At 35.9% G+C, this 26,647-nt stretch overlaps 1 protein-coding gene across 10 annotated transcripts in view; it reads left to right on the top strand.

Annotated features, from left to right (window-relative positions):
* The window catches only part of STXBP5 (syntaxin binding protein 5), a 109,104-nt gene that overhangs the window by 19,230 nt on the left and 63,227 nt on the right, over positions 1-26,647 (top strand). For all 10 annotated transcript variants that reach the window (XM_030498963.1, XM_030498961.1, XM_030498959.1 and 7 more), the window contains exons 3-6: positions 11,734-11,815; positions 12,659-12,759; positions 23,138-23,272; positions 24,461-24,524. In XM_030498963.1, the coding sequence (XP_030354823.1) occupies positions 11,734-11,815; positions 12,659-12,759; positions 23,138-23,272; positions 24,461-24,524 (382 nt within the window). The remainder of the gene's footprint in view (positions 1-11,733; positions 11,816-12,658; positions 12,760-23,137; positions 23,273-24,460; positions 24,525-26,647) is intronic.

Below are 26,647 nucleotides of genomic sequence, written 5' to 3'. Positions count from 1 at the left end.
TTGTAAAGCTGGTATTTATTCTCTTCAAACTTTTCTATCCAAATCTTGCAAACAGTAGTTTTCCCCGGTGTTTTTGTTTTAGTTTTTTTCTTTCTAGTAAATGTGTAAGAGGAACATCATAGGTTATTTAGTCTGACAGATACCAATTTAAATGCTTAGTATTCCAGCACGTATCTGAGCCTTCTGTGTTTTACTCCTCGCTATGCAGAGCATATGTAAAACTTCCACATGTTGCAACTTCTAGGGAGTTGCACAAGCTGGCTGAGAATTACATCACTGGTTTCCTCTTGTGCTTTTTGATGAAAGGTGTTAGGAAAGCAAACCTTCAAAACTATTTTTGTTTATTGCCCAGTAGAAAAGCTGTCTGGCACTGAAACATTGAAACAAATGTTTTAATCAAAATATTTTAAGCAGTGAATTACATTGTATTAGTGCAGGTTCTCCTGACTTAGAGCAGGTCTGAACTGACTAAGCTATAATGCCAGATTAATTTTAATGATCTGTATTTGCTGCTTAGAAACCACCTTGAGGTTGGATGATTAGTCCTGTTCCAGACACCACTTTGCTTTTGTCTGAGCCTCTGGATATTTTAATGTTATGGAGCTTCTGAAGTGATGTTTTCCATGCTGGAAACTTCCCTAGAGAAGGTGGGAAACCCTGTCTGACATCTATAACTTCAGGCATTGACATTCAAAACCTCGTTAAAGCTCTGGTCTGTGGTGATAATCTACCTCAAACAGTAAGTGTTTGATTTTTATTTGATTTTAAATCTTATTTGCAGGGCAAGTACTGTGACTAGTGATGATGATAGAGGTTACTTTCTTGGAAGATGTATGATTACTAGGTTTTTAAATACTTTTATCTTTTAGCTAAGCAACAGTCATTTCACTCTCAAGTGGTTCTTGTGTAAATAAGTTGCTGAGGATTCCAGTGGGAACCAAATTGCCAGGAAAAAAAAAAAAATTCAGACTTCCTTAGTTTTGTACTTTAACAACTGTCATTTAAAGGTTGTAATTTTCTGAGGAATCTGGCTGTATTTGTCTTCGAGTGCATCTTTGTGCAGGCTTGCTCTTTACCTTGCCTTCTTTTTACCATTTAAAAAAAGGGGGAGGAACAGTGGAAATGTGAATGTCTTCTGTTGGCATTTGGGGAGCAGGGTGGGAGTGAAGGAGTTGGCAACACTGTGGAAAGGAAAACCTCTACTCTTTTTCTGCAGCCTTTCTTTGACCATGCAGCAAGCATAGGCAAATGCTCAGTTAACTTGCCCAACCCTTCCCTCATTCATAATAAATTGGAGGTCAAACTATTAAATTTCAATGCATGTATGTTTTTTAAGACAATCTCATTCTTGCAGAATTATTGCTAGACATTTCAGCTAAGCTACAGGATTGTGGAGGAACCTTGTAAGTGCTGAGCAGCAAAACAGGTTTAGTTCTGCATCTTTGACAGCCTCAAAACTGGGATTTGCTCTATGTAACATTTCCTCCAAGCCGTCATATGAAGAGACTGGGGTTTCCCCTTCCTTGGAACCAGAACAGTTCTAGTTCTAGGAAGCGAGTTGTAATATATGGATATTCATAATTTTGGATTATTTTATCTAGAGGAAACAGACATTATATTTATGAAACCTGCTATCATATGGCCCTATCTTGTAGTATAATTACCAGTGTGTTGTAACTTTTGAAATAATCTGACAGGAACTGGAAGTGTACAAGGCTAAAAGATGAGCAGGTTCTCTAAATTATCATAAAAACCCCAACGCGACCCCTCGCTAAAGCTGGATTTGCAAGGTAATACCTTCCCTCCATCTCATAGGTAAAGTGCCTACTAGGAAAACTGCATGAAAGATGCATAGGAGAACTACTTTGGACTGTGCTTTTCTGTTGATCTGTGTTCCATCCTTTTGCAGTCTTGAACTGCTCTGTAGATACTTGGAAATCTCACAATATTGTCTGAATTACCCCTTCCCAATGCTAGTAAAAGCTATTTGTTTCTGACATCTACAGCCTGTACAAAGCGGTAGCTCTGTGTCTATACTCTCATGGGAACTCTCTAGCACTGTCAAGTGATGCATTTCTTGGGGCCAAAGAAAGACTCCATCTGAAGTCATCAAGTACACTGAGAGCAAACTGCAGGTCTCTGGTGGCATCTGCAACAACTAAGATGGAATGTGTAGCATGGCTTTTAATGCTATGCTTCACATTTTTATATTGAAGAACTGCATGTTTAAATGCCCTTTTTTTTTTTTGTTTGTTTTTTTTATCTCGCAATTTAGGTTTCTCTAATGTCTCTGACACTATTTTAAAATAAAGTTAGAGCTAAATAATGTAGAACATTTACTAGTGATGTTGAGATAGTGCATAAACTCTTAAAAATAATACATAATACATATGTGGATATAGGAATTAAGGTTGCATAAGCACCTTCTAGGGACAATGTCAACCTTTTAATAGTCCATCTCAAGTTGGATTTCTGGTAAACACAAGCCACAAATATGACTTAATGCAATACTGATATGCAGCTATTTTTGTGGTGTGAAATGGAGCTATGTGTAATAGCACAGATGTCTGAACAAAATATCTAAGTAAAATTACATGTATTTCAACAAAACATAGTAATCACTCTTAATATTTTGACATGTAAGTTCTATGAAAAGCACAGAAAAAAATCAAACAATGTAATGACTAAGAACTGTTTTTGCATATTAAAAATAAGAATTCCAGCTCCAAGGTACTCCTTGTTTATGTGAGGACATGCTTCCTCTTTTGATTTTGGTGGAAGAGTGCCATCTACTGAATTGCTTGAATTGTACCTTAGTTTTTCATTTGTAGCGGTAGTTTTGAGCAAACCTATGAAATTGTCACTAGTGCTTTAATAGTGAAATAATAAGTTTCTCAGTTCCTTTGGGGATTTGAAAACCTAAAAATTATGATGCAATAATGGAACCTTAGGAGGCTTAAAATAAAATTGAAAACACTTCTTAAGTATTTTGCAATATAACCTTTTTAAGCACAGCAGTGAGAGGATAGTTACTGATGGCGCTTATATGTTTGAGGCTTATTTTAAAAATCTTAAATTTTACCCATTCAAAATGGCGCTCAGGATTTCTCTCTGCTTATGCCTTTGAGGAGACTTCATGGAAACTCTCTCCTGAGACCCATTTATTGCATTAAGCTCAAATTAGGACTTAGACACTGCTAGCTGAAATACTTAAAAAGCAGTAGCATCAGTACTGCTTCTGAACATCTCTTTAGGTATTTGGAAGGTCTTCCAGCTTGTGACCACTATGATTCTGGGGACAGATTGTCATGTCAAAGTGGTATAGGCACAGAGGTATCTACCGCCTTGATTTTGGGTCTGAGTTTCTACTTTTTGGCTGTATAATGGAAGTGCTAGGTACTTCTAGTCCATGACCCTCTTAGCACTTCAACAAGTGACTTTACTGGCAAGTACTTCAAAAGGCTGCATAAAGCAAAAAAATGCGCTGTAACCTGCATCACTGTATTGATAAAACTCCAAGCAATGAGCTAAACTTTCTACAGAAAGGTATTTGGAAGAGGGAGTTATTTCCATCATTGGTACAAGGCAAAATGGTGTGGGAAGCATAAGGGTGGGTTTAAGACTCATCCACAAGTGTTGAAGGATTGTGTCCAAAGGGAGAAGCTAACATTGGTACTGCGAGAGAGACCACAGCAAACTCTAGGGGAGAAATTCATACATCTGACCAATGTAAATGTTAATTTAAGGTGGTCTTTAAGACCTTTTCCTCATCCAGATCTACCAGCACTCTTTAAGTGTTTGGTGTGGGGTTTTGGTTTTGTTTGTGGGTTGGTTTTTTGTTGGTTTTTTTTGTTTGGGTTTTTTTTTGGGGGGGGGTGTGTGTGTTTTGGGCTTTAGTTTTTTTTTTTATCTTTTTAGTTCTGTCTGCTTTAGTCACTTGATTTTTATTTCATCTTTTTCAAAGTGAGTGAGTGAAAGTGGATATATAAAGAGTGATAAATTGGATAGCAAAGGTGACGGATGGGGTAAAACCTGGTTTGGGATAAGAGAAAAACTAAAAGGGATTAATAGGGGTATAAATATAGGGATATATATGTAATATAAAAATATAAATAATAGGGATCATTTGAGAAATAAGGCATTGACGCCAAAAGGAAAGACAATGTGAGAAGAACAAGTTCTGTAAAAGGAGAGAAATATTGACTGAGTGATAGCAGAGGATCAGTAGGGCTGGGGGAGCCACTGTAGTTTATGTAAGTTGTAATAGTACCTAAGTTCTTATTCTTTATAACCTCAAAATGATGTAAAAGGTTAACAAGATACAAATGAAATTGGGACTCAGCAGATTAGTCTAGCTACTACTCAATTTGTATGGAGAGGATTGAAGAATGGGCTTGTATTTGAATGAAGTTAAGATGGAATGACTAGTTGGTTACAGTTAGTGTCTTCTGTCATGAACATGTAGTAGTCAGTGACTTGAAAATAACTGAAGATGATTTGTGCGGCAGGTGAGAGTTCAGGGAGGTATTTTAGATCATGCTGTGTGAATGAAGAGAGGCTTCTGGACCTAGCAAAGAATTGCTTTGCAGTTGGAAATTGGTGTTGACGAACAATAATTGATTGTTCAGGGATTGGCCATGTTCTTTGGCAAAGTTGAATTGTCCTTCTTACCAGATAATATCTATGGTTCTTTGTGTTTTCATAAGTTAAACTAAATAGGTGTATAAATTCACTTAACATCTAGTTCAGAACATTACATTTGTTAATGCTGCTGTTGGCAATGCCAGTACAAAATATCTGGACTCTGGGCAAAGGCATCATTTTTGCTCCAATTATTCCTCATTTCTAAGAGCCTGGAATGGTCCTGTCTTTAGCCTTGGCCAAGAAGCTGTGGACCTAAGAGTAAAAGCCTGGTTAATTATTGATATTATATCATATAGTATGTGCTACCAAAAGGATGGGATGTCTGGAATAACATGTTAAAATTTGACGAAAATTAAACTGGTTTACATGGATGACAGGTGAGCAGGACTTGGAAGCATGCAACAGAATACAAAGATTTTTGCCTCTGAAGTTTGATTAAGATCTTTCAAAATATATCATAATTTCCTGGATTTATTCGTCTGTATAGAGTCTTTGGAAAAAGCTTTAATGAGTTAGCAGTTTACCACCCATTTCACTGCATCATGCTTAGTCAGAGGAACCATTATGCTATTTCCTACTCCTTCCCCTTGTGTTCTGTCATTCTCCTTCCCTTCCTCCCAAAAAAATACCAGATTAGTCACTTTTTTTTTTCCCCCCTGATCACCTGGATCAGAAAACAAATCCAGTAAAATCAAGGAAAGCTTATAGCCTTGTTAGTTTTTTTGAAAATAGAATGTTGTTATTTTAGTCTAAATTGATGTTTTTACCTCTTCATTTAAGAGCATGCTTTGCTATCTGTAAATTGGGCATATAGAAGCTTATAATTAAAAACAATTTTGTTTCTTGTTTGATTTTTAAATCACAGATTTTTAATCCTGTTTGCATTTGTACTACTAATTACATCTTGTTCTAACGAACGATTGCCTCTCACTGGCAGTTATGAGAAAATTCTACCAAATACAGCCTTTACAGAAAATTCGCTGGCACTTCTCATAGCTGTTTGGGAAATAATGTATTTGTGCATATTTATGTAAGCAGCTTTGAAATTTAAGATGTACTTTGACTCCTAGCTATTAGCATTATTAGAAAATGGATTGGAAATAAACAATGGCTTGCTACCCATTCTCTATTGGTTTCTATGCAAACTAGTTAAAAAAATGTTTAAAATGTATAAGTCTAAGCAAAAAAAGTGGTTTTGTGCTTTAAAATTGCTGCAGCTTCGTTTGTACAGAGACTAGTTAGTGCACTTAGAGATCCATGTACTTTTTTTTTCCCCAAAACAGAGCTCCTTTCTCACTCTATTAATCAAAGATTTATTTCTTTTTTTAAGTTAACATTGAATCACTTGGCTTCTGATGTTTAAAGGAGCTGAGTATTGTTTTATAAACAAAGTGAATACTTAAGGAAGTTGATCTGCCTTTATGCAGGAACTAATGTTATTTGTAGCTGGTCTGGAAGTTGAGAAATTCAGCTTCCAGGCAGTTGTGTAGTCACAACTTCACTGGAATTTCTAAAGCTGCAGTGGCCAACAGCACTAATAGTTTGCTGTAACTTGTTAAGCTAATACTGATATTTGTAATAAGATCTAACATCAACTGTTTAAGTACCATACCTGGTTTTGCCCCTTTTCCCCCAACAGGAAAAGGACAAATGATATGCTTTCTCCCCTCCCTATGAAAGGACAAACTCTTGTCAGAGGGTGTAAGAACTGCTGAACTCAAATGGTACTAAATAATTTCATGATAATGCATCTCGAATACTTTTTTTTTGACAAACTATCTGAACACAGCCCCTCAGCCTTCATAGTTACTAAAAAAAAAAAAAGCCCCAAAAACCACTGATCAATCAATACCATTGCTCTCCCAAAAACATTTGGGAACTTGTATAATGTGAAGATTCCTAGAAAATGAGGGAGGAAATATATGCATTTCCCAGTATTTTGGCATGTAAATGATCTCTTCCAATTTATATTCCTGTCTTCCCCCATCCTTCTCTAAGAGAAGGGAAGACCTTTGGGAAAAATCTTTTGGTAACCTCCAGGACTGAGTTCCTAGCCTCTTCATCTCTGAGGTACCTTGCGTTATTTTCATCCTTATGACTAACAGAATGAAGCTGAATATAGATTTTATTTCATTTATTTTATTGCCTGGAAGTTATAGTTCTTTAGTCTCTAATGACACTTGATTTGGTTTCCAAATATAATATGTGATGCTGACCTCTGTCCAAGTAACGAGGTCAAGCTGTATCTAGATGTCAGCTAATTCACAGGTGCTGTATTTGCACAGAAGTTGCAGCCAGTGTCTGACATCTTCCTTTTGCTTACCCAGTTTCCTTACTGTCAGTTTTCTTGCCTTCTCACTCTCCTTAGCTGGCAGAAGGAGAATTCATCGCGATGGTCCAGCTGGGATTCCCATAGCAAATTGTTACAAGTAATTTGATAGTATTTCCACCTGACAAACTTCAATCTCAGTTTTAAAGCCCTTGGTGCTGCTGTTTACTTATAGAAAAGTTGATCTGATATGTTAATGTTATTGTATCCTTTTGCAGACAGAAATACTGCGACATTGGGAGGAATAAAGACTTGCTTAGCTGAGTGGTATAAACACAGCAAGATGCTATGCAGGCCTAAAGCTTTAGAAGGAAAGTAAATATAAAGTTTTTGAAAAATAGTAATATGATACCATATCAGGATTGGTATGAAGTCTGAAACTCTCCCAAAAGTATTTTATGGATTTTTATTGTCTTGTTTGGTAATAGGTGGATGTGAAAAGCCAAAGTTAGTTTTGTAGAGAGTGTTGACTGTAGTACTTTCTGATTTTTTTTTTTGGGGGGGGGGGTTTGATAACTCTCTCTTGCAAAATAGCTGTATGTCTTGGTAGGTTGTTTTTCACGAGCTTGTTTCTGGGAGATCATGCTTTTGTATGTGCAAGTATTGGCATTAATTAGATCTAGGTGCAGGCGAGACTGACAGTTAGGAAAGTTGCATGAAATCTGCTTTTATACTGCTTTAGTCCTGCTTAGATGTATCACCAGGACTTTATGATACTCAGTAATTTGATGTAAAGTAAGTCTTTGGTTTTTATCTGTTGTTGCGTTGTATCCAGGCTTGGCAATGGTGAGTAATACCAGACAGACTTTTAATCTTTATGTACTTCAAATACTGTTTGGAAATCTCACCATCACCATCTGTTTTTTCTGTTATGGTAATTCTTGGGGACCACATTCAAAGCACACACAAAAGAGTGTGCAGAATAAATGATGGCTTTGCTACCTATAAAAATAATTCAGGGTCTGATTAAGTAAAGTGGAAAATTGCTACATAGCAATGACTATAGTAAAACATGTCAGTATAATGTGCAGTCCTAGAGAACTACATGCTGCGGACTGGTACACATGAGAATACTGTGAATTATCTACTGCCCTTAATGCTTTGTATATAATTCGGATCAATGGTATGTTTCTTCCTCTAGTTGGAGGTTTTGTTTGTTTGTTTGTTTGGGGTTTTGGTTTTTTTTTTTTGGTGAGAATTGTCAAATATTTAAGTTCTGTGAGGTGTTACAGCTACAGTTCTGAGAAGTATCTAGGAATTAATTTTAAAAGCTGCTACAGTTTTGGATTTGTCTTGAAAATCATAACAGTGGCGAATCTGATAAAGTAACATGGTTCATATCTTGTGCTGTACTATCAAAACATTTTACAGCAGTGTAATGACATGAAGATGCAAATATCTGTGTGGCAATAGTTTGGGACATAATTTATGTTATAAATGTGTCTCATAACTGACTTAGGGCTTGAATTGATAGGTATAGTTTTTGCAGCTGTCTCCTATGTTAGATAGGTGAACCACAGGTGAAGAAGAACAATATTCCATAGGCCTACTTAAAGTAACATAAAAAATTGAAAGACTGCCCTTCTGAGGTTTTCATAAATACTCTGGAATGAGTTTTCTGTTTCAAAATGTGACTTAAGGCAGATGTGCTCAAAGTTGCTTCTGTGTAGATAAGTTATAAATAATTATAATAATTTTTAAAAGAATGTTTTGATAGAGAACTAATTGAAATGCTTTAATTTTGCTTGAGGTGGGGGTGGGGAGAGTGTAATCTTAGGCCTGAAGCTTGTTAGGAAAAAAATTGGAACTGTTGCCTTTTCTCACAAATCAAAGTAAATCAGTGTCATTATGCAATATAAAATTATTATGATACTGTGCTTCTGTATAACCTGCACTTCTGGCAGTTACAGAAATGAATGCTGCTGTAGGAATCAAGTATGTTATTTCTCCCTTTTCTTAGCCACAGCTTTTGTCTCTTACCTCCTTTTTTAAAAAGAAAGTGAAATCCTAGTGTTTTCTAGGGTTTAATTTCCTAATTGTAGTGGAGAACACAGAAGCAATATTCAAAGGTACAGCTGAGAAGCTATTAATTTACCCAATTTGTTAATATTTGGAATGTGGGTGAAGCAGGAATAGTAGAAATAAATGCTTGGAAGTAAAGAAGAAAGGATGTGTCTTTGTTTAGAAAACTGCTCAGGGCAGACTATTTCCTTTAGAGCTACCCTAGGTCTTTGGCAGAGAAATTTTCCTGTCTACAAAATTAAAATGCTTTGTCCATCTTGTCATTATTCATTATAATTTTTGCCTGTTTTGGGGACTACTATGCAGTAGATGATCACTGCTTAGTACAGTGAGCTCTCTTGCCTTAAGCACACATGGGCAAGTATAGAGGATTTGGACAAACTGCATTGCCTGGGATGCTGCCTGTTTTGTGTGGTTGAGAAATGCTTAACATGTACTGAAATCGGCATGTATTATTATCCTTCTACAGTCAGCATTTAAGTGACATGCTTTTTCAACTCAGCATACCCTGCAAAACTGGGGTGCTTTGCTTTGCTTTCGCAAAGAAGATTGATGCTGGTTAGGAGGATGATATTAATTTGAGATGAGAAGAATAATTTTAGCTACTAGGTGAAAAAGTGAAGATGACATAATCCTTGGGTAAAAGAACTAAATGGGACTAGCTGCAAGGACTATTTTTATTTTTTTTTTTGATAGCTGTAAGTGCTATAAAAAAGCTGAACTATTTTCAGTTCTGCATATGAGGCTTCCACTAATTTGTCAAAAAGAAGAAACTTGCTCTGAATGCTTAAAGCGTGTGTAAACTTACTCCTACTGCTGCATATTTACTAATTTTTGGAGAGAGAACTGGTGCAGGTGTCCTTGAAAATGTAAAAGGATTTTTTTTGTTGTTGTTTAAAGAAACATTCAAGTATTCTCAATACAAATGGGCTTCTCTGTTTTTCTGGGTTTTTTCCTTGTTTTGAAGCAAGGTAGCTCTAAAGCCTTAATTCCAAAGCTGATGTTCAAGGGATGTGCTGGAGAAATCTTTCCCTTTTTTTTTTTTTTTCCAGAAAACTACCTGTGTCAGTGCAGATAAATAATAAGTTTTGAGTTTCAGAGAAATCTCTTTTTGTCTGTTTCTGCAAAGAATTATTAATTCAAGTGAATGCAGAAGCAAGGGCAAAGCTGAAACGAATGTGCTCTGAAATAAGAATTTAAAATTCAAGGGAAAAAACAGGTGAGGCAAGCTGGCTCTTTAAGCCCTTCCATGCTAGAACAAAATTAAATTACTAATTCTGTTCAGGGAAGAAAGCTGGTATTAAGTTTGCTGGATTATTCAACATCTGTATAGTGCATCTCTCATCATTTAACTGGATGTTATGCAGGTTCATTAGCCTTGGAGAAGAACACGATTGAAGTTTAAAAGTTAAACTATTGTGTTGAAGCAGACTTGTTCTCATTGTCGTTATATTTACATTTTATCTCATCAGCTTAGAGGCTGAGAATATGTATCTGAATTTTGTTTTGCATGCAACCTAATAATCTCTTTAGGCTTTCAACTGTCTCTAATGTGAATGCATATATTTTTTTTAAGAGTATTTATATCCACTTCGATTGTGATCAACAATTTCTCAGTAAATGGAAAAATTGCAAAATGGGTGAGATTTGTACTGTTTTATTAATTTCTAGTGTATACTGAGAGAACAAATTGTATATTGTATTCCCTGTTTTGCATATATCTTTGGGACGATTGCTTTTCTCTCAAAAACTAAGGTGCCTGTTCAAAACAAGAGCTATTTAGCTCTTTGAAAAATTATACTCCAGAAACTCTGGACATATTATAATGATGAAACACTGACCACTTTGTGTAATTCACCTGGACTTGTGTTATTTCTGCCCTGTCTCCTAGAGGTTGGACAATTTTCTGACTTTCATATCAGAAGAAAGGGGGATAACCACATTTGAAATACAGAATCTCTGCAACTGATAAACCAGTCAAGTACGGAGAATTGAAAGAGTCTGTGTTGCTGCTACTTCTGGTTCTATTTGATATTCGTTACGGAAGTACAGAACTGGTTTATGTGTGAGAGGGGAAAATGAACAAGCTTTTGTTATCTCATAGTTAGTGTGAATCCAGGAAGTCTTGATACAGAGATCCTGGAAACTTACATTATACATGATTTCCCATTGACTCCCCCATATTTTGGCTACTGATCTTTTCATCTCTGTCACAGCAGATTTTTTTTTTTTTTCAACACGCGTTGCATTATTCAGCTCTTCCATCTGTAAGTAGTGCTTAAAAGGAGAGAAAGCTCCTTTAGAACTTGAAAAATTTGATATTTTTATTATGATGCTTATTTAGATTAACTTCCTTTTATATTAGCTCTGTTATTTAACACTAGGGAGATAACTGCTTCATTATTCTATGTTATGTTCTCATTGATGAAAAATCCTTTAAATAACTGTAAGTTAAGCAATTATACATAATTTTCATATTATGGAGATAAACAAGATGGGCCTTGTAACTTCTGTGTGTTCCTTTGTGGTGTTTATAAATTATTTTTTATGATGATCACTCAGATCTACATGGTTAAATATGTTGAATGCTCTAGCTAGAAGCAGGATGTTAACCTGTTTGAATATGTGGTATTAGTGACAATGCTGGTTATGGTGTTTGTGTTTTGATTGTTTGTTTTGATTGTTTGTTTTCCCTCCATGTCACATACAACATTATTCCTTAATGGTACCAATTCCAGCTTTGGTCGGCCGGGAGTTGAATGCTACTGCCAACATGACAGTGGAGCTGCAGTAATTCAGCTTCAGTTCCTGATTAATGAGGTTAGTAAAATGATGTACCTATTCCGTAATTCAGAGGAGAATGTTTTTTCTTCAATTTCTCATTAAGCAAGCATCAAAATAAGCTACCTTAACATGAATGGCAAACAGTAATAACAATTATAAATTCTTCTTTTACTTTTAGTAAATGCTGGACTAACTTCTGAAAATATCTTTGTCTCTAGAGTACTCTTGCTAGAAGCAAGAACTTTTTCCTAGGAATACTTACTCATATAATGAACATTGCAAGTTAGCTCTTGTAGTAAATTATGTTTCCAGTAGTACTAATAGTTTCAGTGGGTAGTTCATTTTATTTCAATAGTTACTGTTTTAAACATGAGCTGAGCAATGATCCCTACTCTGATCCCTCAGTAATTTCGGGTATGTTCTCTTTCTAGGGGTGTAGCAGCTAATATGACAGCAGTGCTTTTCTTGAGCTAGCTGAGGCCAGATTTGTAGAGGGGTTTCTAGCTCAGAGGAATGCTGAGGTCAAACTTCCCTAGCTTTGTCAACATAGATATTAGCAGCTGAATTCATTGCTCAATTTTTCTACAGAGGTTGGACATGAAGGAACTGGTGTACACCACACGTGGGAAAGCTGCTTCTTCCCCATCACCCCTCAGTATAGCACTGAACCAAATGTGGGTGAACTGAATGACATGTGATTACATCAGTTATCTCATTACTATGACTTAGACCTTATATGTGCTATGCTGTTGATGTGCATGCTTATAAATTATTTTTTTTCATCCTGGTAGCAAATATGCAATATATTTCCACTATGAAGATGATATACTGTTAGTAGGTTTATGAAAAAAGTTAACTAAAACTTTTTCTTTCCTATAGGGAGCTCTTGTGAGTGCCTTGGCTGATGATACCTTACACCTGTGGAACTTACGTCAGAAAAGACCTGCTATACTTCATTCACTCAAATTTAACCGAGAACGGTAAGGGTTGGATTATTATTGCTTTGCCACTTAATGTCGTTCTATTTGCTATTGTAAGATTAATGCAGTCAGATTCATGACTTGTTACCCTGTTGAAACTGGATTTACCTCCCGTTTGAGTTGCAGGCTGTTGGGACCCTGTGAATAGATGCAGTAGTAACCTAAACTGAGATGACTTTTCTATCACTTTGCTTACTGCATTGTTGAACATTAATTTTCTCATCTTTAAAAAGTGGAGGGATAGAAGACTTTCAGTGTATGTTCCCAAAGTAATTATGGAACAAGAGAAAGTGTGTGCATGTGTGTGTATGTGTGTGCACCAACAAGACAACAGGAAAACTAGTTCAAATTTTTAATTAGAAGTTTTTCTCCCCCTTGATGAAAAATAGTAATTCTGCAGTGTTGGAACTCCTGTGTGTATCAGAAGCTGAAAACAACATGCATTTTGACTAACAATTTAGAGACTCTAGTAACAGTGTTGTAAGCAGGCTAGGGAGAAACTTTAAATTTCTACAAGTCAGTTAATTTAACTGCTGGGGAGAGGGGGGGGGGGGTGGGTGGAAGTAAAAATGTGTCCTGTTTTTAAATAACAAGTAGTCCTTCCTTGTGGGGAAGTAGCCCTTCTTTTCCAGTATGGGCGAAGTCTCAGCTGGAATACTTTAGAGCAGTGTGCTTCAGAGATGGACTGCTTGGGGAGTTCAAAGGATACTAGCAAGAATACGAAATAATCTGTGACTTGTACCTCTGTTGAATAGGGCAGGAAATAATAAGCTTTAAGTAATGGTTAGCAATGGAAAGAAGAAGTTTAAATATTTATGTAAAACCTTCTAGTGTAACATCTAAAGTAGAGGTAAAGTGCTTAACAGACTGGTGGGTTATGGAGTAACCTTATGGTTTTAAAGAGCAAGTTACAAATAAATTTGTCAGGAATAACTTAAATGCAGATTACTGGGCGCTTGGGAGTAGAGGAATAAGTCCCTTTTGAGGTTGTTTCTATGATCGCTGCGCATAAACTTTTTACCAGGACCTGCAGTGATGGGACAAGGGGTAATTAATGATTTTAAACTGAAATAGAGCGGAAGAAATTCTTCTCTATGAGAGTGGCGAGGCACTGGAACAGGTTGTCCAGGCAAGTTGTGGCTGCCCCATCCCTGGCAGTGTTCAAGGCCAGGTTGGACAGGGCTTTGAGCAACCTGGTCTAGTGGAAGGTGTCTCTGCCTATGGCAGAGGGTTTGGAACCAGATGGTCTTTAAAGGCCTCTTCAGAACCACACCGTTCTGTGATTCTAAACTGTTCTGCACCAAATATAAAGCTTATAGAGCAAAATTCTCTGCCCCAAGGGAGCAACAGTGTTTCTTTACACAGCATAAAGGTCAAATGGAGAGAAATGAAATTTACAACCTCTAGTTTAACTCGGATTGTCCAGCTATAGGAGATGCAGTGGTGTATCCAAACTCAATTTTCTCCCTTTTTATGCCCACTTCTTTCTTACGACTTCCACCTGTAGCACCTGCTTAAATGTCAATATGAAATTCAGATTTGCAGCCTCAAACCACGCTTGGACATTGGCTTCTAACTACGTCACTTGTGTCACTTCAGTGTTGGAATTTGTTATTAATTGCGGACAGAGGAAAACCTGCACGTTGCTAAAATAGGTAATGAGAGCACCATAATTACCAAGAGTGCTGAAGGTATAGTTTGAGACATGATCTTATTCTTCTAGTAATTTTAATATTAAAGTATCCATTATAATAGCATATAGAAGTAGCCAGAATACTTAAGATCCCAGAACCATACATTGTCCTAGCCACTTAAGTCATGCTGGGTGGCTGTTAACTGTTTTCAAATATTATGTTTTCTTTGACTAGTTTATAAAATAAAGCTTTATAAAATAAAGTGCAATTTCATTACTAAGGAATTATTTTGATTTTGAACTTCAGAGAATTGCAGAAATTCATGGTTGAATAATTCTACATAGGTGTCTTTTATAACACTAGGAATTCTTAGTAATTATACCTAATATGTTTGATATATTGTGTGAATTTGAGGTAAATGGGCTTCGCTTACATCATACATATTATATTAGCTATTAAGTTTATTAAGTGTTCATGAATCAGACTGGGTCTTCTCAATTTGCAAGCGCCAAGTTGTTAGATGCCTAATTAATAAAATCTTTTAAATAATTTATGTTGTGGGATGAAGATTTACTCATATGGATAAATAATTTCTCAAAAAGGAATTATTTAAAATACTAAATACTACAACAGAGCCTTTTAGCAATAATCTTCCCTAATGATACTTCAATTTGCCAGCTTGTGTAGGGGATTTCAATATCTTAGAAATGTTTGGGTAAAAGAATAAATAGTTAACACACTGGAAAAAATGTCCTTGGAGGGGAAACAAAGCCGAATCTGACTACATGACTGAAACAGCTATTCCAGTTATATTGTTATTTGCTTTAGGACTCTGTAGATGCTAAGGTTTAAAATTATGTACTTGGAAGCATGGTGACATTGCAGAAAAGCAGTATTTGTATCCTGTTTAATAGAAGTTGAGCTCAACGTGTCACAAGCCAGTTCTTATTCAGATTCTGTTTCCAAATCAGAGTTTAATGTGTAAGGATTAAATGTGAACTAGAAGGTTGGTTGTAGCATTGAAAGCTAACTGTAGCAGGTAGCTACCCAGATTAAAGGATTTCCTAGTCTTGAAAACTATTTTTAAACTGTGTTTAAAAAAAAAAAAAAAAAAAAAAAAAAAATTAAAATGCTATGGCTTGTTAATGAAGCACAGCCTGTTACCAGGCTAATTCCCTGCTTTTAGCCATGTGGAAGAATTACTGCCTAGTGTTTCTAGATTTCATATTTGCTTCTCCTGTTAGCAAGTTAGCCAAACTAGATTACCTTCAGGCCTGTTTTGAACATCTTTTGAAATAAGGAATAAAAACCAGACATAGCTTGTTTATAAAGGCTTGTGTAGTGTCAAGTATTTTGTATACTTACCTGAAAATTGAATTAGAGTATTAAATTGCCTGTAATTTAATTCAGAATGCAGTCTTTAGTATATGACTGGAGAGCATTGTGAATTCTTGCTTTTCCAGTCAGAAATTTTAAGAGCAGAGTGGTGAGAGTTGCTGAGAGCTGTGCATAATGTCTTCATTGGGTAACTTGCTGCATTTTAGATTTGTACAAAAGAGTTCTTTAAAAGTAGTGGCTAAAAGTCTTTAAAGATGCTTTCTGTTGAATCTTTAAGTGACTTGAGTATCTATAGATAGAAAACTGGCCATTTAATAGATTCATAGCTTTTGATTGCCTTTTGTACCAGTGATGGTTAGTAATTTGAAGCAAGTCTTTTGAACGAGTGATTGATTAAGTTTTTGATGTATAACAAATCTGTTAGTTGAAATTACTGGCAGATGTCAGCAGCACAGTGCTAAAGAAGCTTGTTCTGCAAGTTTTCTAGCCTTTTGTTTCTGTTGTGTTTGTGTGGGTTTTGCAGCTGCTCCACGTTCTGGTTACCAAGCAAAATTTAGAGGATATTAAACTCATGTCATACTAAGCCTAGCCACTGTTTGACTGTGGGAAGCAGTGTGTAGGGGCCAAGGGAAAAAAAAGCATAATGATGCTGACATGGGGAGGAGGGGAAGGTGTTGCTTGCATGTTAAAAGTGTATAAGTAGTACCTCATTGCAGAATGCACAATTCAGTGTGTGAACTTACTTAGTATCATAGGTTTTGTACTTCTCTAAGATTTCTTCAGTGAATACAATGTAATTCTTGTCATCTACATACCTGTGTAAATATCTTACGTGTAATAAAATTGTGTGTTCACATGTAGTGCAAACCTCGCATCAATGTTGGTTTGACTTAGTAGCAAATATAAATGTTAGGCTAGATTAATTCTGAAATAAGCATAGTTAACACTTCGTATTAGGGTAAATGTTGAAAGCAGGCTGTAAGATAGATATCCAGTCTGGCTTTAGTTTTCTTACCATGCAGGAACCACTACACTTTGTTCTGATCTAAGGTGTGAAAGGTCAAATGAACATCACTAATGAGCCAGGGACTTTCACAGAACCAATTCAAGAGACAGTGAATGACAGACTAACCAGATTTAAGGAAAAAAAGGGGGTTGGGAGGGGTGGAGGGAAGCAAAGTGATATGGATGGGCTCCTTTGTTTGCAAACCAAACCCCAAACCAATTAGCTTTACATACAAGGATGAAAAATTTCTGTAGCTAAGACTTGCACCTTTCCTGAGCTTAGATTCCCTGTTCTGATGCCAAAGGAAATAGTTTACTTGCTTTATGACTTAGCATAAAGACAAGAACGAGAATCATAGCATAAAAATAGAGCTGAGCATTTAGTTCGAGTGCTTTGCATATCGATCATTGAATGCATTGATAAGTTTAATTTTTAATATGACAACTTTTGTGCTGCAGGATTTAGTTTTCCTCAGCATGAAAATGCACAATTTGGAGTTACGAAATTATGCTTTAATGTTTTTGTATCCTGCTGTAAATAGCAACTTGAGCCTTGTGTTTAAAACGGGCTCTGTCTACACTGAGTGAAAAATCTCACTTGTTTTTACTACTGATTAATAAACAAGACGTAACTTTTATTATGACACATACCTTGTTAGATACTGTAACTTTATACCCAGCCTGTGCATTAGCAGGCATTAGTTGTGAGAGAATTTTTCCTTTCACCTCACTGAATTTATAAACTGACCAATTCTGCCACTTTGTGGATAACAGAAAGACATACAGCTTTCTTGCCTGTGAGAGCAGGCGATAGATACTGTTTTGGGGCTTCTGGTTGTGTGTTTTTGTTTTTACTTCCCCTCCCTGTGTATCAGTATCACTGTCTCAGTTCCAGCCTTTGTTTGAGGGCTGGCTTTTTCCCCATTCCCTGTGTGTTTTGGGGTAGGATTATACTGTAACTAACAGAAGGATTACAAATACATATCCAAACAGTACTTCTGAGAAACATTTGGAGTCTTTGCAGAGTCAATGTTATACCAAGTACAAGTTTTATATACAACACAACTAATGAAACAACATGAAACTAAGTTGTTTTGGCTTTGCTTTTTGGTGGGTTTTTTGTGCCCCCCCACCCCCCTTTCCTTTCCTTTCTTTTTTTTAAGATGCATTTTAAACTGCTTTCTTCAGAGTGAAAGGAAATGATCATCAGGTCTGCTTGCATTTATGGTGTCATATAAAGCCGCCTTTTAACTGGTGGGCTTAAAATGCTACTCAATGGTGATCCACTAGATGATGCAATTAGAAGGAGTTTTATCTTCTTTCAAGAAGTTAGCAGGAGAAAACTGACTTCCCAGATGGAAAGTTGATCTTCAACTGCGTGTGTTAGAGCAAGTTACCCAGGCATCTTCTGATTCCAAGGATTTGGTTACTTTTTGAGTCACGTAAGGTATACCAACAGGAGATTATAAATATGTAATGCAGGGGATTTTATTGGTGGTAAGAGACCTTCAAATCTTTAGGGTGTTTGGTGTGAATTCCTCCAATTTTGAAAAATTTTCTTAGTTTTCCAAAGAGTTGATTCAAAAGGCATGTGTGCTTCAGTCTTTTATCAGCATTACAAACAATGAAGCAGCCCATTTCTACTTGTCCATGAATAAAAATGTGGAGACCCTTTCTGAGGCAAGTACAGCTGAAGCTTGAAAAGCCATCTTAAAACAGAGTGGTGAAATGTGACCCCATAAAGGAAAATATGTAAGCCATGAAATATATTAGGAACATTATATCATAAAAGTACAGACATGTGCAACAATGTGCAAAACCTCTAAAATTGAGCCTTTTTCTGGAAAATTATCTGAATGGCCCTGATAGTGATCACATCAGTGGTGACAGCTTTATTTCCGTTCTTGGCTCTTGATTCTCCATTACTCCATCTTGACACCACTAGTGTACACCACAACTTGGATACTGAACAAAAGTACATCTCAGCTCCCCTTAGAGGCAGCCCTTCAAGTGAATATCTTTGGAGGACTGTCACGGGATATAAATGGAATTGAAATACTTGTTACAATCTCTGAGATATACTGCATTTATCCACACGGTCTTTTGAGGGGACAATTTTGGGATACATTGAATAGGAATACTCCCTCTGCATGTGCCACCTTCCCCTCCAGGCCTTTTGTGTACAGGTGGGTATTTTAAGCTTATTTTACTTACCAGATCTGGAAATCGACCCCTTGCAGCAGTCTAGAAAGTCACAGCCACTGCTTGCTTCCATCAGTATGTTGTTCTAACACTCTTTACTTTTTATGCCCATTGGAGACTTGATAAGTGACCATGGATGTGGAGTCTAGGCTAACATAAGAATTAAACTTTTGAGCTTCTAGATTTTACATGGTGGTTATCCCATGCATGAAAAGTTGAATGTAGAGGTATGCAGCATACAACTTTGGTAGCTTAACGCTTTTCTTTTTAGGAAACTTTTATTTTGTAGCTAGTGTAATTATAGTAACTGCAGGCCTATAATGATAGCCTGAGCTTCTAGAAGTAGTTTTAGTGACTTAAAAATAAACCTATCATCAGTGTTTGTCATTCATCAAAGCATTTGTCACTGTGCTTTGTTAAAGCAATGGAAATTTCTAAAGAACATATAATACTTCATAATACGATAGACTAAGAAAAGGTAAAGATTAAATTAGAAGGATTTCTATTGTCATAATAATACATTCAGGATAACAGCCTGTCATTTTTACTTAAATATTTCCCTTAAAGGCCTAATTTCCAACTTGCACATTAATAAATTTTCTTTGATATTTCTGTAATTAAATTCCTCTAGGGAATACTATCATTTGCTATAATAACTATTTTGATGTACCTTATGAATCAACCACAATTAAGATTTTTACTTCCCCCCCCCCCTTAACTAACTCTGGTTTATGAGAAAAAGCAAACACATGGTCTGCAGTTAAAAGAGGAAATCCTTTCAGTAGGTTTACATATGGCTTCTTAAAGACTCTCCAGTCACTGCTAGTACTCTCCCATAAGCCATAGCAGAAATTATATTTTAATTCTAGTAAGGACAGGTAATATTTTGTGAGGGTTTTTCTTTTATCAGTGTTTTCCACTGCTAGTGCACCAGTGGGTTTTCTGTATACTATCTTGTTTTCTTGAACTCTTACAAATCCATTTCATAGAAATGAAAGTGAAATTTATTTTGTTTTGGATTTGTTTTGTTGTTGGTTTGGTTTTGGGGTTTTGTTTTATTTTTGGACGGGGGCAACAGGTGAAGGAGTAGCTTTGCAAATATGTATGCAGTGAGGAGGAAGATGTTATGCTCAGGGAAAAGTACAGCTTGAGTTTAGAACTACTCTGACTGTTGAATAACAGTACCTCATTTTAGCAGCGATATTACCATGTATTAAAACCATACTGTAGATTTCAGATTAAAAACCAAAAATCTCTATAAGGCATTGCTTTTTTCTATAAAGGGATTTTTGTTTCTTTGTACAGGTATGGGGAAGTGAAATATTTGGCATAGTGCTGTTGCACAATACTTGCGTCATGTTTAAGTTCAATCTGCACCACAAAATATGCTATACTTACTGAACTAGCTGAGGTTTCTTTGGAGATAACGTGAGAAATCTGTTGCTCCATGGAAGAGCTGCCTGCAGAAGCCTACTTTCAGTGATCACGGACTCAAACAGTCCTAGGCTGTCTCTTTGCTTTAGATGCACAAAACTAGTCTATTATTTGTCATAAATGCTTCAGTTATGTTTGGCCAGAATGGTTTAATACATGAAAAGAGTATGGTGCTCTGCTTTTAACTGATAGGTTGTATTCAGCCAGTTGGGGTTTGTGCAAGAAAGAATTCCAAAAATTTCTTACATGAGTTGACTGTAGACTTTTTGATCTGTTCCCAACACTTGATTTTATTTTTCCACATTTATGTATGTATCCATATGTGTGTAGGGAGAGAGGAAGAATGCCTGACCTGTAGAAATGCCCAGAGCATTATATGGCAGCTTCCACTTCTGTTGATCTTAAAATACGTTATGGATGCAGTATGTTATTCTAATCTTGTGGTGGCAGAAAAATAGATTTCTGAAAGAAATTTTTTTATTATTATTTTATTTTTTTCTGAAAGAAAAAAAGCATTTTTCAGAGGAAAAATAAGCTGTCCTTGGCCAAGCGTCAAATAAGCAAGCACTGCCTCACCACCAAGAAGACCCTGACCTTTTGTTTCCATCCTCCAAAACAAGTTTGAATCCCGTTAATCCTCAGTCCAATTTTGAACAGAGCATTCTTGACAAAATTAATCTCACTTGCACAGAGGAGACAGCAAATTGAATATAGCTTCATATTTAAGAATAGTATCAAAGAACATTGAGGAGTTGGACACTTGAAGTATTGCCTTTTTGCTATAGCACTCAAGATTGCAGCCCCAACTTATATTTTTATCCACCTTTAAATGACATGAATTAGATTGGTTTTTGTAATGAAAGTGTTGGACAGCTGTTACTGACAATATTAACTCGCAGATCAAGACACATAGACACATGACCCTGCTCCTGGATATTATTTCTGGCTGCTATGCCTCATTTTTAGATCCAACTGATCTGTCTGCCAGCTGCTTCTGGCACGTGGAGTGCTGGCACAAAAAAGAACCCTGTGGTGTTGCAAAATACTGAGGGTTTATGTTTTCGTGCTGGTTATCTTTCCCCTTCCTTGTGACCTGCTTGTAGTGGGAGAGTTCTGTTCTTGGGCAGTAAGGTTTTGGTGCCTGCCTAGGAAGTGTGCGTACGGATACGTGATGTAGCTTCCAATAAAAGATTTTTTTCAGGATGTTGGGGAAACTTAGTCTTTAACCTGTAATGTTTGCAGGTTACAGTGCCTAGTAAAAATGTTACAACCTCTGTAAGTTCAATGAGCTGGGAGAGCATTTTAAGTCTTGCATATAGTCCTTTTTCTGTGAAACATGAATGAAAAAATTTAGTGCAGCCTTTTGGCTTAAATATTCAAGCACAATAAATCAAGTAAGTTAGAAAATGGATAAATTAAAGATCTGCTTGAGCAAATTGCATTCCCTAACTAGAAAGTAATTAGTGATATAAAAGGTGGCACACTTTGAATCCAGGTAGTATTACTACAGAAGTCTTAACTTTTGAAACCTGTAATACAAGCTAACATCTTTTCAGCCATTAGCAATATTTTCATTGCTGCTATAAGCCTTTGCTTTTGTGCTGAGGTTAAGTGTGCATATACAGCATCTAATGCAAAGGATCTAAAGCTGTTCTTTGCATAAATATTTATTAACAGGCTTGTGAAATGATGCATGGATTTGGCAAGAAGGGAGCCCAACTGGGAGAAAACAAGAACAAAAAGTCTGTAAAGCTAAGGATTAGAGCTGGCGGAACAATTTCCATTGAATAATTATTTTGCCTTATCACTGAAACATTTATGAATGCCCAAGTTTGATTGTACAAGTAGTTTGGCAATTTCTTTCATTATTGGACCCTGTCAGATTAAAGTGGTTTAGAGTTTAGTTTCCAGAAAGTTTCCAGACTCTAATTTCTAGTTAGTATTTCTGTTGTATAGAAAAATCAGATACTTCAAAAACTTCAGTTCCTACACACATTATTTCCTTATAAATTTATAAGAAGTAGTAAATGATAAGCCGGACCCAAGAGGGCAGAAATAACCAAGCTTTCAAATAATACTTGCACTGTAACTACGGTCAAAGTTCTCTGCTGCTAGAAACCTTCGCTGGCTTTTGGATTTTGTTCAGATAATTCTTTCTAGAAGAGGAAAAAAAAATCTAAGGCAGAATATTAAAACATTATTTAAGTAAAAGAGCCTCAAAACTAAGCTACTTTTACTTTTGTAATTTTTTAGGATTGGATTTAGGTTTACTACTTAGGGAATATTTTGGTTACATGTAAACTTATGTTTCTTATGCTTTATTTTCTCCCTTTGTCTCCTCACTTGAAACCACCTTAATCTGCATAAGGCTACTTTAAAAATGTTTTGTTTTTAAAACTTGAAACTAGATAGATTTCAAAGGGACATTTATAGATCATAATATAGGAGTATTGTATTTTAAGTTTAAAATGACAGCACTCTTGAACAAATACATTCAGTGTGATACTTGTCAAAGGTGACTGATTATCTAAATGACTTACTAGATTTAGAATACCTTTTTTGTTTTACTCTGAGTTTTTACATTGTCTGCGCATCTCTTCATTTTGTCACATACTGGCTTTGCTACTTTTCTCTACCTGTAGCTTGTCTTATTTCTTCCTGTTTGCTTATTGTCTTTCTTCTGCCTTTTGGCAACATAGGCCTTGAAGTGTAGGGTATCTGAAAAAGTATTCTTTAATTCCTTTTTTGGTGGCTTTCTCTTTTAGGATAACATTTTGTCATCTGCCTTTCCAAAGTAAATGGCTGTATGTGGGCACGGAAAGAGGGAACATTCACATCGTCAATGTGGAATCATTTACTCTCTCAGGCTATGTCATCATGTGGAATAAAGCCATTGAACTGTGAGTTTAATGAAGCATTGTCTGTTGAGGGGAGGGAACAGAAGTGTCCTAGATGTTATTAACATCAGTGGTAGAAATGTCATTGTTACCTAGAGTGGTCTCCATCTTAGTCTCATTACACCAAATACATGACCAAAATACATAAACAGTCATGTAAACTTTTTATTCTCATAAATGTGAAGTTTTAATGTTAGCATATATGTTTCTGCCCGTAACACTATTTTATCATAGTGCCTGGAATAGATATAAAAATAGACAATATAAAAATAGACATAAAAATAATTCTGTGGTGATAAAGAACTAGAAAAACAATATATGTTAAAATATGATGTGACTGGTACTTGGACAGCCATGTCACTTCTACAGTTTCGGGGTTAAAGGGCAAAATATAAAAATACGCATTGTAAGAGGGCTGGATCATGCACAATGTAAAATTGCTTGCTGAAAATATAAATTTAAATAGGCCTATTCCAACAGTAAAGTATATATTACAGTTATTGTCATTGCTTCTCCTTTTTTAGTAACTGTGTATGCAAAAAATACAGTGGTTCGTGGGTGAAAATATATACTTGTGTGCTGCTCCTGGGCTTTTAGTTTGTTTCTGGAATGTTTCGTCTATCTTCAAAACATACAAGAATTCCATCAGTTCCCAAAAGCTGTTCAAACAAACGTAGCTCTTTAGTCCATCTTCTTCAATAGCAAAGTCAACATAATGTCTTAACTCTGTGTCATTTTAACAATGCACAGTTTAGGCAGTTTCTGAATAATGGAAAGACTTGTTTTCCAACATTAAAATAAATATTTCATCCAAGTGTGTCAATTCTGTAACAACAGACATTTAGATATTGTAAAGCTAATGGCAATTTTTTCTGTATTGCAAATAAGCAGTAAATAAGTCTTTCCTTCTTATTAAAAAAAAAAGGACAGGAACTAAGTGCCTAAAAATAGTCAAAGTATTTATGGGCTTGAAGATAAAAGTGACTCCATGCTGAAATGTCAATAGCTTGTTTACATGGAGTCTATATCTGCAGCATGTGTATTAGTTGCAATTACTGTGAGATGCAGTTTTTGGCAGGGGAGTGTTGGTTTGGTTTGGTTGGGGATTTTTTGTTTGTTTGGTTGTTTTTTTAATTATTATTTATTTTTTTTTTTATTTTATTTTATTAAATGGAAATATTTCTTGTTTAGGTCATCCAAATCTCACCCAGGACCTATTGTCCACATTAGTGACAATCCAATGGATGAAGGAAAGGTAGGATATGTTTAAATACTATTCAATACATTTTCCAAGCAAGAGTTTCTTTTTAAAGTCTACATACCAGTGCTTTTTAAGGAAGGATTAAGTAGATGAGGGCAATGTTGAAAGTATAAAGGAAGGCTAAATCATGTTTTTAAGCTCTGAAAATAATATGAAGCAAGGTGCAGACATGACTGTAGGACACAATAATAATTGAATGCATCTTGTAATCAGAAACATTTGGAAACACAGCTGAAAGCGCTTAATTGCAGAAATTTGTGAAAACAAAATTAAGGAACTTTACAGTGGTAAAAATTAAGATGTTATCAAAAAACCCAATTATAACCTGAGTGCAGAAATAGTGTGATGGGAATTATATAAACTTTACAATGCTCATGAGTGTTGCTCATGGGGTCTACTTTTCTTCAGATCCATGGTCCACATTGAAGAGTAAGCAGGAGGCGGGTTCCTTAATTTTGACAATAGGAGGAAAGCAAAATACAAAAGAAGGATTTGAAACCAACAGCCTTAAATGTGTCTTTCTCAAAAGTGTACAGACTCCTGACAAAAGTATGGTTATAAGTTAAGCAGAGAGACCTTGATGCCACTTTAAATGGATTTTCATTAATGACTCTGCTTTAGATTAATGGGGCATAAGTGATTGAATTAAATTGAGAGGTTTTTTTTTTGTCAGTGTAATGTCTCAGAAATACCCTGGAGTTTTGAACTCCCACTTGTGAAGAATCTTCAAGGAGAGAGAAAATAATTTTGTTTACTACTGTTCCACATACACTAGAGAATTTTGTTTGTTTACTTTCTTTTCATTTAGTGAAAAGCCCCTCCATTTTAGTAGGGGGTAAAATTGGAGAGGGAATGATACTATTATCTCAGTAGAGCTTCGAATGTTTTAATAGCATGCTGGTTATAAGGTCGTATCCTAGACACTTGAGGTTTCAGTCAAACAAGGAATATTTCAGGAGCAGTTTTTTCATTGGGATGAAACTCACTGCAGTAAATGCATAACTAATGGTTTTCTCTGTAGAACTGGGTTTGAATCATGTTCCAGAATCACAGAAGAAGCTATGGTAATTTCAGAAGGCGAATGATCTATTTATTCTGGTGTATTCCACGCTCACCCCATATTGAAATATTGTAAATTAAAGCTTAAGAATTACTGGTTTTGTCAGTCAGTCAGTCAGTGTTTTAGAATCTGACCTTACATTCATCTTATTTCTCATAAGAAAATCATTGCTGAAAAAAAATGTTCAGTTGCAAGAACATCCTGTGTACTCACTCTTAAAATTTGTTCATTCTATTAGCCTTCCAATCACCATGATTTCTTTACTGTTTAAAGTTAAAATAGAAGAATTATAAAATATGTCTTATGATAAAATCATTTAAAATAATAGTATATATGACACAGTAGTGAGGAAAAAATCTAACATTCACTTTGACTAGATCAAATGTCTAGTATTTTTAGGGTATTTTAGTAGATTTAGCTGTAGAGCACTGAAATGGGTCAAATATTGTACCTATAAGCTGGTCATGTGTTATATCTCATGCTGGAAATAACTGTGCACTTTGAAATATTTAACATGCTGAGAAGACTGCCCAGGCAAAATCTCTAGGTACAGCTCTGGCCTTGACTACAGTGCCATGTGTGCGAAGGTAATGTTTTCTAACTTGTAATATGAAGGACACTCTTCAGCGCAGTTCTGTTTTCTCATGGGAAATAGGCAGTTTCAACAGTGAGTGAATCCTAGCAGCCAACCACTCCTCTTTATGTCCATACTGGGAAAAAGAAGTGGGAGTGAAGGCATGCTGCTTAATGCTAAGAGCTGCTTCTCCTGTAGCAGCATTGCTCAAAGGAAAGATCTCACAGTAGATCCAGCAGCTATGAGAGATGAAGCTGCATTGCCGCTTTCTAGGTGACAAGTGCCAAGACTGTTTCTACTACCTTATGTTGGCCTTGTTTTGTTTTCATTAAGAGAAGTGTTACTTAATGTAGGAGAGCAAGGCACTTAGATACTCTTAGACTTAGGAATGTCTGAGACCAATTATGAGCAATTTGAATCTTGACTTCCTACAGAAATGGTTTAATCTTGCTTCTAGCAAAAAGATTATTTGGAAAATTATCT

The sequence above is a fragment of the Strigops habroptila genome, chromosome 10, assembly GCF_004027225.2.
Source record: "Strigops habroptila isolate Jane chromosome 10, bStrHab1.2.pri, whole genome shotgun sequence".
NCBI classification, from domain to species: Eukaryota; Metazoa; Chordata; class Aves; order Psittaciformes; family Psittacidae; genus Strigops; species Strigops habroptila.
This window is presented reverse-complemented; position numbering and strand designations above follow the sequence as displayed.